The 14,658-nt window shown below is 36.0% G+C and overlaps 1 protein-coding gene across 1 annotated transcript in view; it reads right to left on the bottom strand.

Annotated features, from left to right (window-relative positions):
* Positions 1-14,658, bottom strand: part of LOC145662078 (uncharacterized) — a 78,252-nt gene that overhangs the window by 29,181 nt on the left and 34,413 nt on the right. Inside the window, exon 2 of the mRNA XM_081727418.1 lies at positions 3,265-3,381. Coding sequence (XP_081583544.1) covers positions 3,265-3,381 — 117 coding nt within the window. The remainder of the gene's footprint in view (positions 1-3,264; positions 3,382-14,658) is intronic.

The raw sequence follows: 14,658 nt of genomic DNA on the forward strand, positions 1-14,658 counted from the left end.
CTTCGTGTTGAAATGCAGAATTCCCTCGTGTTCTTGAAAATTTCCCACTTTAGCAGAGTTGGTAATTCTCGAGATTTCTGTAGATTTAATGTTTTTTGCTTCTAATTTCTTTATTTTAAGCTAATATCTAACACAAATATTAAAAACGGGTTTGTTATTAACCTGTCCTGCTGGGGAAACCTTCCGAAATTTCGAACATATAAAGAAAACGGAGATATTTTCAAAAAACTTCAAAATAAAGAGACGCGTCATTTATTTTGCTCATGGTAGTACATCTCCTAAACCCAAAGCCTGTAGCTCGTAGTGGAGCTTCTGGCTTCCTTTTCCTCCTGGCTTGCAGTGGAGACTTGCAGGAACCTTTACCTCTCTCTTTGCTTGCAGTGGAGCATTGGGATATTCCGTATCAGAACTCCGACCTAACCTTGCCTTAGAACTTTGTCGGAACTCAAACCCCTCTCTACTTGCATTGAGTGTACTATTCCTTCTCAAGTAGCTTGCATAGTGAGTGCGAGATCGCCGGGTCAAGGACACCTATTTTTGTCCAGATATTAGAGAATTTGTATATATTTTGTTTTATAGTAGAATTTTGTAATAATATCTGGTAGTGGGAGAAAATGATTCCAGACTGTAATTTGCTCTTTCATGATGACACTAACAAGGATAGTATGGCCAATGAGATATAGCCCAAAATTATTGTTAATTTTTAAATTTTATTTTGTATTTAACCAAAATACTATCAAAAGACAAGACACACATAAGTTGATAGATCATACTGAGCTTAACAAAATGACATGCTTAAAGATAAATTATGGTGCGTTGTTTCCGAGAAAATCAAGAAAAATTGAACTTACATGTTAAAAACTGTCTTCATTATCAATAATATTGGTATACAAGCATTTCCCTCATATCTTTTCCATCTATCAATACAAAACTTGGTGCACACATTTCTTATCCCTTATAGCATTTTTCGAGATATATTTGGATTGTGTGGTTTTACCCGGGGCCACTCCAGAAGGGTCTAAAATTGATGGGAGGGATTTCTGGAGGGAATTTTGCCGACTTTCTCCCAATTATCCCTGTTCAAATACGTTATGGGCTCCAATACGTAGCACCTCTGGAAAGCTTATTTCATGCTGAAGAGAATGAACTATAAACTATGACTTTCCAATGAACAGTGTTGTTGCAATCGCTGTTTCATTGCTAGTCCACTATTTTCTATATACTAACAGGGTTAATGGGCTCCAGGGACTCACTACGTTGCCCATGGCACCTAATTTTTTTTGTACATGAACATATCTGTGTTACATTTATTCAATGGATTTTGTTTGATTCCGATGTTCATGTCCGTTCCTTGTTAGAATCCTTATGCGCAGTTTTCGAAAAGAAAATCGATAAAAACAAGTTTGTTTTATGTGAACCTAAGAATGTATGCTTTACTTTAAGTTAAAAATTATCCTGAAGTATAAACTAATCAAGTTTTTCATTATGCCACTAGCAAGACGACATTATAGAGCAGTGATTCTCAACCTTTTTTGACTGACCACACATTTTACTGAACGTCCACACTTATTTGATGTTTATATTAATAGTGTAACCTTATAAGTTTTTATAATGTAATGACTGTATGTAGTACTAGTACTGAGCATTATTGCTTCCGCGTTGACTAATACATCAATCGATAGATCGCAATGAGATGCCCGATAGTGAATTGTCATACATAGTTTTCTATAAAGTCGTAAGAAACAAAAGTTTATGACGTTAAAAAGTATGTCGTTCGCCCTAATCTGATGCTAGTGATTTACCGGAAAAGCTATTATTATTATTATTAATATATGTAGCCTACCGTACAAGAAAAATATGAACTGCTAATTAGCAGGTTGTAGCCATTGTTGTGTGATTTCTCCTAACAGTGATGTCCGTACTACTTATAATATATATAAATAAATACGAGATCCGACAATAAAGTAATGAGAATTTTTTTCAGCTGATGCTGGCAAACCTGCAGATTGAAATCGCCACCAGCGTGTAGCCTTGGGCCTGCTCCACTAGCACAGCACGTGTCACTCACAAAATATTATTCATTGTGGAGTTAAAGATTGAAGAGTGCGGTCGTGTTGGACCCGCGTCACAACAATGGAAGCACGTAATATTGAGCAGCGCTACGCAATCTCCTTCTGTGTGAAACTTGGTGAGACTGCCGCGGTAACGTATCGGAAGCTTCAGCAGGCCTTTGGAGATGAAGTGTTATCAATGACACAGGTATATCGCTGGCACAAAATGTTTGCGGAAGGCAGAACAAAAATCGAAGATGAACACCGCAGTGGGCGACCCACAACAACACGATCGGAAGAGAACACACACAGGGTGACGGAACTTGTACGAGCGGATAGACGATTAACCGTGAAAATGATTGCGAATGAACTGAACATGAATCGAGAAACAGTGCGTCTGATATTAACTGAAAATTTGGGAATCCGAAAAGTGTGTGTCAAACTGGTTCCGAAAAACCTCACACAACAACAAAAAGTTGACCGGAGGACTGATTTGTTGGACCAAGTGGAATCTAACCCGGATTTACTGAACAGAATTATCACTGGTGATGAAAGTTTTCAGTATGACCCCGAAACGAAACGTCATAGTGCGCAATGGTGTTCGAAAAATTCGCCACGACCAAAGAAAGCCGCATGTCGAAGCCCAAGGTGAAATACATACTTGTCTGCTTTTTTTGATTCCAGGGGAATTGTCCATAAAGAGTAGGTACCTCCAGGGCAGACAATAAATCAACATTTCTACACAGAAATTATCGAAAGACTTCGAAAACGCGTCCGTCGTGTTCGTCCAAAGATTGCTGACACCTGGATCCTCCATCACGATAATGCACCAGCCCATACTGCATTGTCTGTTCGGCAGTATTAGGCATCAAAATCTATTACAGTGCTACCACACGCTCCTTATTTACCGGATATCTCCCCGTATGATTTTTTCCGTTCCCAAAGGTGAAAGTAGTTCTTAAAGGACACCATTTTGAAGCAGAAACAAACATTCAAACAGCTGTAACACGGGCTTTGGCAGGCATCCCAGAAGATGACTTCCAGAGATGCTACCAACAATGGAAACGCCGATGGAGTAAGTGTGTGCAGGCACAACTAAAGTACTTTTAAGGTGATCACATTGTGGTTGGTTAAAAATGTAAGTAAAGTCGTTTTTTTTCAACAATTCTCATTACTTTATTGTCAGCCCTCGTATACATGCGTTAATATTTACCTGTTATAAGTTTAGTCGGACTATCCGGTTTTGCTTGTTTGGAATCCACTACACCAACACTATATCCAACTTTGTACACCGGAAGTGGAATGACTGTTGACGATACAGGTACTAACACTGAAAGTAAAAATACAAAATTATTTTGTAACAACATTTTGTTGTTTCAGGAAGAATTATAGCAAAATACACTAAATATATTTCCGCAATTCAACATAATCACTGGGCATGGGCGGAGTTAGGAATTGTCTCCTGGGGAGTGTTGCGTTTAGTCGAAAAATAAAAATTATGTAAAACGTTTGTTAATAAAATCTCCGTTTTAAAATAGCAATAGCTTCGTGAGATACTCGTAATTGAGTGACCTTGGCGGTGCCTGTGGTGAAGTGCGCGAGCTTTCCGCTCTGTGTCGCTAGTTGTCGCTGCAGCCAGCTGCCTGCTGCTAACTAGCGGACGGCGTATTTTTAACATAGGTACTACTTGAGTGAAGTTCGAATACTACTAGAGTGAAGTTCGAATACTACTAGAGTGAAGTTCGAAAACACGATCGTGGGAATTGTGAAATGGAGGTGTCAATATTTGAAGTTAATACGACAGGAACCAGTGGATTTTGGCTGCAAGGAGACTAAAGGAATATCTAACCACTAAAAAGGCTCTGTAAGGAAAACAGGTTTGGAGACAGAAAAAATAAAGGAAATGAAAATGAATGAAACAGTTTCTGGTTTGTATGTTAATTATTCTTATTTCCATTAGAAACTTCCATTTCACTTTTCTTATTGTCTTGTTTGAAAAATGAAATAATGAAAAGGAAAATAAATGAAAGAAACTTGGATTCTGTCAACTTACGTAACCAGTACATGCCTTGGTTAAGCTATTTGAATAAAACCCCTTTTGGATTTTTGCTTTTAATTAAAAATTAAGTTTCAGTAGCTAACTCTGGTCATTCGTATTGGGTAGAGAATTTCAATATCATTTAAAGTTAGATAAGCAGTGCTTTATTGCGTTTAAAGTGGGGATTTTATATCTAAAGATTCTAGTGTCAAACAAATCTTGAAAAAAAAAGGTTAATGTGTGTTACTTTCTCATTGGTTGTTGTATCTGAAAGTTAATTTAGTCCACTGCAAGACTTTCTTTATTACTTTTCGTTCAAGTTATTTGTTATAAAATTTCATAAAATAAAGTTTGTTAGTTGTTATCTGAAATTGGGATTTGCAGTAATTTGAAACTGATACGAACCTATTCTACCCTTCTATCGTAACTATCGCGCTCACTCGATGTGTGGACGTTAATTGTCAGTGCTGGTTGTTTTATTTTCAGGAATTATTTTGCAGTAAAGAATTTTAATGCTATTTATATTCCTATTGAGTAAAACGGCTAGAACTGGGAATTGGCGGATACATGGAATTATATATGTGTATTTCATTACGCAACACATATATAATTTAAATAAGGTACCTATGTTAAAATACGAGTGTAAAATTAATTGAAGGGTTTTCATGAATAGGTTTTCTCTCTTTGAAAGTTTCTGTATAGCAGAGTTTCTGTGGAAGGATTTCCTGCTTAATGCTTTATTGGCAATTTGTTTATTGCAATTGGTACTGTTTGTGTATAGACGTTAATGTGTTCGTACTTCTTGCATTGTTTATGGCAGGTTGCTAAATGCGTAAAACTGATAGTTATGGAAGTCGCATGCTAATGTGGGAGGAAACTTTATGGAAGTATATTACAGAAACATAATAGATATAAAATTCCCAATTTATATTGTAGTGTTTATTTGTATATATGTAATTCCTCTCTCCCCGTTATATTGTTTTGTATTTAAGAGTAATATGGCGCAGTTTAATGATATAAGGGCTGGTTTTGTACACGATAATGATCAATCTAGCTCTAGTGGCGATGAGTTTGTGGGGTATCAATATGAAAATCCCTTATTTGAAAATGACCTGAGCGGAAGACAAATTCCTAATTATAATAGTACTTCTCCTAATATGGGAAGGGGAGCCTCTAATATGAGAGGGGGGTGGTCGGACCGAAATGGTACCTCCACTAACCCGTCAATTTCAATTCAATTTTTCAAGGCATGCTTCGGATAGCATGTATAAAGTCTTAATGGAGGAAATTAATAGTTTACCAGTAATTGATGGAGGAAATACTGACTTGACTTTTAAGTTTTTGCTTCGTTTAGATAGTTTTCTCAGGGGACGGGATTTCCCGTTGGATTTGGTGCTAATCGCTTGTCTTTCTCGAACAAAAGGGGAAATTCAGGAGATGGTACAATCTCTGATTGGAAGTTCCCTCTCATGGGAGACTGTTTGTAGGCGAATAATGTTGCGTTTCATCTCTACTATTGCTAGAACTCAATATATGAAGTTATATTTTTACACTACTATGAGTGAAGAGGAAACACTCTATGACTTTATTGATTCTAAATTATCTATAATTAAGGTTTTGGATATGAGTTTTGATGAACATACTATTAGTAGTGTAATTGTAAATATGGTTACTCCTCGAACACATGAATTTTTAGTTGAGCACGGATTTCCTAACACTTTTGAAAACTTGTTAACTTTAGCTGCTAGGTATGATGCGTTGTTCCGATATAAAAGGGATTATTATAAGTTAAGTAAACGAACCTTAGGGGACAAACAAAAACTGGTCACTACACAAAATATGTCACCTAATATTTTGAAGGCTCGTGGTATGCGTAGCTCAGTGGTTCAGGTACCGAAACAAAAATGTTATATTAATCATCCTAGTGTTCACCAGTTAGGTTATGAAGACGACTCAATTAGTGGAATGCAAATGAGGGAGAATAGTCAGGCTACAAAAGTAAATAGATCTTTGGGTAATAATACTCAAAAATGTAAATGTCCTCATTCAGATTTAGATAAATTCAATAGGGTACGGGGTGTTCATTCTCAACCACGGTCTAATGTGAAAATAAATGAATTTGGGGAATCTACTGAATCAAGTATAGCTCATATGCCTGATAAAGGATTAATGAATTTAATTTCGGTGTTAATATATATATAAAAGGTGAAGCTGTACCTTGTGTAATAGACACTGGCAGTAGTAACAATTTCATTAGTCAGCGATATTATCAACGTTTAAGTAGTATGTGTCGTATAAAAAGTGAGAATGTGAACTTACAAACTACGGGTCTTGGAAATACTCAGATTCTCGTAAAACAGAGAGTTCGTATTTACTTCCGCATGGGACGTCAGCAGTTTTGTGAACTGTTTTACATCATCGAGTCGGACGACTTTGATATTCTTTTGGGTAACAGTTTTCATACAAAGTATAGTGCTGTTATAGACTTACCAAATAACTTATATAGAGTACAAAATCGAAGATTAAGCGTACCTATACATGATGCCTCCCAGTTGTCGGCAGAAACTGTGCGCTCTTCCCTTTATACTTCTAGGGGAGAGGATCGTGGAAGGCAACCACCATGCAACCTAGGTTCGCTGGAAACATCTTCGACTCCTAGTACTTCTGTGAGTTTTCAACAACAGCATGGATTGCCGGAAGCTGCTGCATCCACGTCATATGGAGCTGTTCCAAAAGAACCAGACCCAGAGTTGGAGTTTTGCTATGATCATTCGGTTCTTCATCCAGAGAGGATTACCGAGGAAAATTTGCAAGGTAATTATAAGGTTTCGCCTGAACTTTTACAAATAGATCCTAGTTTACAGAAATATGTTGATAAAATTTTAAATAATTATCAAGATGTGATTTCGGATAAAATCGGTAGAGTCAAGAACTTTGAATATAAAATAGAAGTAACTGATAATACTCCCATTAGACAACAACCTTATCATCTCCCTACCTTTAAACAAAAAGAATTAGAACAATATATTGAACAACTTGAGAAAGATGATATAGTAGAGAGGGTAGACTTTTCACCTTTTACTTCCCCATGCTTTCTTGTAAAAAAAACTCAGATAAAAGTAGTCGTTTGGTCGTAGCGTATGGAGAAATGAATAAGCGGGTGATTCGTAATAATTTTCCGTCTCCTAACATGGAGAATGTTATATCAAGTATTTTTAATCACTCTATATTTAGTAAACTGGATCTCCGATCCTCTTTCTTTCAGTTGACCTTGACTAAAGACAGTCGTCCTTATACTGCCTTTGTCACAAAAAATAAAATTTATCAATTTAAGGTTTGCCCGATGGGTTTTCTAAATAGTCCATTTGTGTTAAGTAATTTAATGAATAAGGTATTTGATGGGTTAATTGGAAAGAATTTGGAAATATTCTATGATGATATTCTATTGTTTAGCTCTAATGTCGAAGAACATAAGAAATTGTTAGAGGATGTTCTCTCCCGTTTACGAAAATGGGGTATAACAATTTCCCCTAAGAAAACATTCTTGTTTCAACAATCTATAAAGTACTTAGGGTTTCGTTTTGAAAAAGGAACTATGTGTATTGACTCCGACAGAATTAAGGCAATTCAGGATATTCCAAAACCAAAAAATCGAAAAGGAGTGAATAAAATATGCTCATTTTTTGCATTTTACTCTAAATTTGTAAGAAATTATTCGGAATTGATAGCTCCTCTACAAGAATTACGATCTCCTAAACGAGTATTTAAGTGGACCAAAGATCATGATATTGCACTTCAAAGATTGAAGGATGAATTTTGTACTCATGTAATTTTGAAAGTTCCTGATATGAACTCAAGCTTTATTATCCATTCGGATAGTAGTTTGCGTCATTATTCAGGAGTTTTAAGTCAATATGATGAAAATGGTAATTTGAGACCTGTTGCTATGTTCTCTAAAGCAATTCCCCCTACAGATTGGAGTAAAAATGTCTATGAGTTGGAACTTAAAGCCCTCACTCTTTGCTTACAACGATTTGAATGTTATCTATTCAATCCATTTGTTGTATACAGCGATAGTAAAAGCCTCTCTTGGCTTCTTACAAATCATAAAAGACAACGTCGGTATGGAACTCTTCTGGAGAAACTTGCTCGATTTAGGTTTAGAATAGTCCATATCCGCACTAAGGTAAATTGTATAGCTGATTTTCTCAGCCGTGTTGGCAAGCATTTGAAATTTTATACGAAAGACGCAGATACTGTTGAAGTTGTCAAAGATCATGGTAAAAGTGTAAATGTGTCTTTTGTAAATTTTTGGAAGTATCCTGATTTCAGTATATCCTTGAAAGAACATCAAAGGAAAGATCCAGAGCTTCAAGAGATTATAGCCAAACTCGAAAGTAAGTAGGAGGTAAGAGGTTACAAATTACAGAATAACATCTTGCTAAAACGAACAAAAGGTAAATCTGGTCAAGGTTTTAGAGCTGTCGTCCCTTCTTCTTTAATTAATAGTATTCTAAAGTATGCTCATAATTCTTTAGTACCGGGAGGTCATATGGGAATTAAGAAAACGATACAAAAGGTTGCATCTCGCTTTACATGGTCAACAATGTATTCAGATATAAAGAATTATGTGAATATTTGTGAAATATGTCAGAAATGTAAAGATAAAACTAAGAAACCTATGGGAAATTACTATACTAGAAATGTTAAACATCCGAATTACATTTGGCACATTGACGTAGCTGGGCGTCTTCCCAACAGTTCGGGATATGAGTTTATTTTGATTGTAACAGATTCTTTCAGTAGATTTGTGTTTTTAGAACCTTTGAGACAATTAAATTCTAAGACTATTTGTAATAAATTATTAGATCTTTGTCTGAGATTTGGATTTCCAGGTTCTGTCTTGCACGACGGTGCGACATTTTTGTATCAGAGTACTTTTCTCAATTTTTGTACTCCTATGGTATTCAGGATGTAAAATTATCCCCTTATAACCCATCGCCGAATAAGGCGGAAAGAACCATAAGGTCGGTGAAGAATTTAATTCGTGCATACGTTGATAAATCACAAAGAAAATGGACCCAATTGTTATCTAAAATCGCGTTCACTATCAACATTAGCATGAATGAAATTACTGGGTTTTCACCTAGCGAAATTTATATGGGAAGAAAATTTTATCATCCTCTTGATATTAAATGGTTATTAGATCTAGAAATTTTGGACGATGACCTAAATAAAGATGAGAAATTTGCTATTATCTGTAATAATATTCAGAATTCCTGGAAACGTAGTGAAAAAATTTACTCTCAGAAACATATTCCCGTTAATATACATGTAGGAGATCTTGTCTTAGTAAAAAGAATGTTAAAATTATCAGTGGAAAAGCACTTTAACCCAAAAATTGCTCCTCCTTGGGAAGGTCCATTTGAGGTGTTAAGTAAACCTACACAGAACACAGTGTGGTTGAGAAGTGTAGAAAATCCTAATATAAGGTTGAAACGCCATGTATCCTTTTGTAAAATCTTTAACGTTCCTCCTAATGCTCAGGGTAATAATAATTAAGATACTTTATATATATTTAAATTGCTTGGTATTTGTATTGATATTTATTGTTATATGTCTTGTTGGAATACTTGTTGTGTTTGTTTTATTCTGTTTTTTCCTGCAGGAAAATCTTCATTATTGTTAAGGGCTAGGAGTGGCGGTGGTAGAGCCCATCATCATCATCCGTGTTCGTCGCGTGATTGTCGTTAATATGTAATGGATTGGATAATCTAAGTTTGTAAGAGGATTAACCATATAATATTGGTCTTGAAGGAAATTTGGTAATGTACAAATTATTTTTATTTTTCTCCTCTTGGTTAGTATAATAATATTGTTTGCCCTCTTCGGGGGAGGGGGAAATTAATGTGTTGCGTTTAGTCGAAAGATAAAAATTATGTAAAACGTTTGTTAATAAAATCTCCGTTTTAAAATAGCAATAGCTTCGTGAGATACTCGTAATTGAGTGACCTTGGCGGTGCCTGTGGTGAAGTGCGCGAGCTTTCCGCTCTGTGTCGCTAGTTGTCGCTGCAGCCAGCTGCCTGCTGCTTAACTAGCGGACGGCGTATTTTTAACATAGGTACTACTTGAGTGAAGTTCGAATACTACTAGAGTGAAGTTCGAAAACACGATCGTGGGAATTGTGAAATGGAGGTGTCAATATTTGAAGTTAATACGACAGGAACCAGTGGATTTTGGCTGCAAGGAGACTAAAGGAATATCTAACCACTAAAAAGGCTCTGTAAGGAAAACAGGTTTGGAGACAGAAAAAATAAAGGAAATGAAAATGAATGAAACAGTTTCTGGTTTGGATGTTAATTATTCTTATTTCCATTAGAAACTTCCATTTCACTTTTCTTATTGTCTTGTTTGAAAAATGAAATAATGAAAAGGAAAATAAATGAAAGAAACTTGGATTCTGTCAACTTACGTAACCAGTACATGCCTTGGTTAAGCTATTTGAATAAAACCCCTTTTGGATTTTTGCTTTTAATTAAAAATTAAGTTTCAGTAGCTAACCCTGGTCATTCGTATTGGGTAGAGAATTTCAATATCATTTAAAGTTAGATAAGCAGTGCTTTATTGCGTTTAAAGTGGGGATTTTATATCTAAAGATTCTAGTGTCAAACAAATCTTGAAAAAAAAAGATTAATGTGTGTTACTTTCTCATTGGTTGTTGTATCTGAAAGTTAATTTAGTCCACTGCAAGACTTTCTTTATTACTTTTCGTTCAAGTTATTTGTTATAAAATTTCATAAAATAAAGTTTGTTAGTTGTTATCTGAAATTGGGATTTGCAGTAATTTGAAACTGATACGAACCTATTCTACCCTTCTATCGTAACTATCGCGCTCACTCGATGTGTGGACGTTAATTGTCAGTGCTGGTTGTTTTATTTTCAGGAATTATTTTGCAGTAAAGAATTTTAATGCTATTTATATTCCTATTGAGTAAAACGGCTAGAACTGGGAATTGGCGGATACATGGAATTATATATGTGTATTTCATTACGCAACACGAGATAGACCTTTTGTCTGCTGGAGGGCATGGTAAATACAACTGAGAATTGAAGGATCTTATAGGTGGCATTTTTATTTTTGTGAAAAAGTTGGGGGGGTGCAATGCCCCCATAGCTCCGCCTATGTACACTGGTTATATACCGGTACAGCAATATACAAAAAAAATGCATGTCCTGTAAATGATGTTTTATTAAAACATACCTCCGTTTTCTTTGTATCATTCTAAATTTTTGAAGGTTTCAACAGAAGGAAATATTGACAAATGTATTCTATATTTCTGTTCAATGTTAACGGAACATCATTAAATTAGAAACTCATCAAAAGATTCAAATGTGGATAAAATTTCTTCCAATGTCGAAACGGTGAAAGTGAATTCCTATGGAAAAATAGTATTACTACCCAATGCTGAACATGTTAACTTCACACCGAAGAACAACAATATTATGAATTCAGCCTTACATAGGAAAACTTTTATCAAGTACTTTTGTCATGAAATTATTATACATATTACCTGCGTATCTTAATATTTATATCTGAACATTGATTTACAAATATATGAAGTAAACCATGGTAATTATGTCTCGAAATTGCGAATAGCAAATTTCTCTCACTGCTTGCCTCTATACACCAGCAAGGGAGCTCTACTGTCAGTAGAGAAATAGACGATGCAATGACTGGTTATATAGACAAAGGTAACCAAACCAAAGATAAAGAGGTTCGAACCTGTCACAGGAACTAACATTTTTCTTCACTGATATCATGGAATAAGTAGGGGGAAAAGTTGTGTTCATAAACAAATCCAGACAAATAGGAAAAAAAAACATTGTAACAATGATATCATATGCACTAAGAAGCTATTTAACTTGCGGCTTTGCCAGCAGTTAAAATACACGTATGCCTCAATCTAGAGGGATGATCGGAGAAAAAGGTTACAAAGCCTATTATGGCTTATGTATGAGATATAGACAAAGATCAACAAGCCTGATGATAGAGGGCACTCAACACTAACCCTCGATGTAATCACTTTTTTTTTCTTTTAGATTTTGTTCAAGCACTTGTCACAGAGACATCGTTTCTGACATAGTGATGGCTAGTCATACTCTGCTTGAGAGCAGGAAAACGGTGAGTCATCGGGGCTAGGTCAGGGCTTTAGGGGTGCTCTAATCGTTTCCAGTGTAAACACTGAATACACTCAACATTTTATGTGCGAATGGAAGCTTCCTTGTGGCTAAGCGATTAGCATACGTGCCTTTGGCGTAGCAGACACGAGTTCGATTCCCAGCGGACGCTCATGTAGTTCAAGTCCCACGTTAAGTTGTGGGTATACGTCTCAAATAGCTCGCTGCTGAAAGGAACGATAAATTCAAATTTAAACATTTAATTTTTCTGCAAATGGGGCCTAGCATTATCTTCCAGAAGAAATACACTACGGCGGAGGAGACCAGGACGTTTTCATCTTATGACATCCCGCAACTTCGGATAGGGCATATGTCCTGCAATACCTTTCAGCATTCACGGCTTCTCCCTTTTCCAAATAATCAGTCAGTAGCACCCTGATAGTCTACGTTCCAGAATACAGTGTACAAAACTTTCCTGAACGAGGCAACCGTTGTAAATTTATTCCGTGAAGAAGATGCATGCTTCCATTCCGTGGATGTTTGCTTTCTTGATGGAATGAACTGATGCAATATTGTTTCATCACCAGTCACTAACCAGTGAAGAATATTGTTCTCCTCCGCTGCGTAATGCTGCAGAATATTCAGCAATATTCCATTCTGGTTGTCCTATGGTTCTCAGATAGCCCTTGGCACCTACTTTGCGCACGCTTTCCTGTACTTGAGGACATTTACCACAACGCTCTTCACATAACCAAGTGGTAGTCCCAGTTCAGCTGATATTGAGCGTAATGTTCTGTCCACACGAAAACACTCATCAACACGAGCACAGTTCACGTCAGTGATTATAGTACTGTGTCTTCTGCTGTGTCAATTGTTCTCATTAACAATACTGGTCCATCCTTCCTTGAAGGCACGACGCCACTTTGCTACATGTTGCCTTGAAATTGAGCTCTCCCATACACCTTCACAGTTTGCCTACAAGTGTCAGCAGACGTAGTGTTTTTGGTCCACAGGAAGCGCTCCACTGACCTCACACCTACTCTTGACCAATTTTCCAGACGAGTAACCATTTTTAACTGTCTGCTTCTCGGGTATATGGACAGAATCCGAAGTCCTCAAACTTGCAATAAGACAAACATGTTACTGGTCTACAAATAAATTTTCGCTAAGTTTCAGTGAATAACACAAAATTTATAAGCTTTGTAAAGGTTTTTTTCGATCATCGCTCGTACGTAAAGAAGTCCAGACTCTTGACCGCATTCTCTATTCTCTGGAAACTATCGTTTCTTCACTGGTCTGGTTTTTGCTATCAACGTTAAGTTATTTAACATATTTTTACATAAGCCAACATAGTTTCCAACGAATGTATTGCCTTTCTGTATAAATGTTGTTGCTTATCCGTAGTGTTGATTTTTTAATTATTTTCCTCTTAATAAAAGGTTTAAAGACCTGAGAGGTCCATCGCTGCAAAAAAGAAATCGAAAACTTTATTTCGTGTATAATGGGTTTCCAAACTTAAAACCTCGTATATTAACGCCATTTATCAAAACCGATGAAAATCATTTGTGCAATAGATGTAGTAACAAAAAGTCAAGCAACTAATACTCGACATTGGACGAAATTAGCCGTAGAAAGCATGTCGAACTGACTCTATATCGAACTGGTATGAACAAAATTAAATGTCGAGTCCCACTCGACAAAAAGACCGTAAATATTAATGTGGATATATTTTCTCCTTTGACCTCTAGAGATGTTAACAATATGGCGATAAAAGTTCACAAACATCTTCACTATGTTCTAACTTAAGCTAACAAAAATGGTAACACATATTGCATTTAAAAGTCAATTAAACATAATAAGTCTCTTGCTTTGTTTGATGTAGTTAAAAACAAATAATATGGTAAGAACAGCACCCCACGGTTATACTCTTTAAGCTAAAGGAGACGAAGTAAATGTAATTTACATTGAATATGTACAATATTTTTTACTTTTTTTTTTGTAATATATTTTTTAAAACGTTCAGTAGCCGTACAATACGGAACAAATATTTGTAAAGAACTGGTTTGTACTAAGAAGATAGAAAATTTTGACTAAGAGTGAGATCTGATATAAAAAGTGCGTTTTTGATGGCATGGGTAGGGTAAGAAGTGACTAATCATAGAACTCCAGTCTATTCGGCTTTTTTGCTATTCTGAATGCCCTTCTGCGAATAGTCTGGAGTCTACTGTACATACATTTACGGGACAAGGCGAGACAAGAAATTTTCGAGAGGAGCAGAAATTTTCGAAACGAGACGAGAAGAAGCTTCCCAAAAATCGAGACAAGATTAGAAAGAACACTTCGAAAATCGAACAAGCGAGACTTCTACAATATATATATATATATATATAT

This window comes from Thermobia domestica, chromosome 10, assembly GCF_964235325.1.
Source record: "Thermobia domestica chromosome 10, izTheDome1.hap1.1, whole genome shotgun sequence".
NCBI classification, from domain to species: domain Eukaryota; kingdom Metazoa; phylum Arthropoda; class Insecta; order Zygentoma; family Lepismatidae; genus Thermobia; species Thermobia domestica.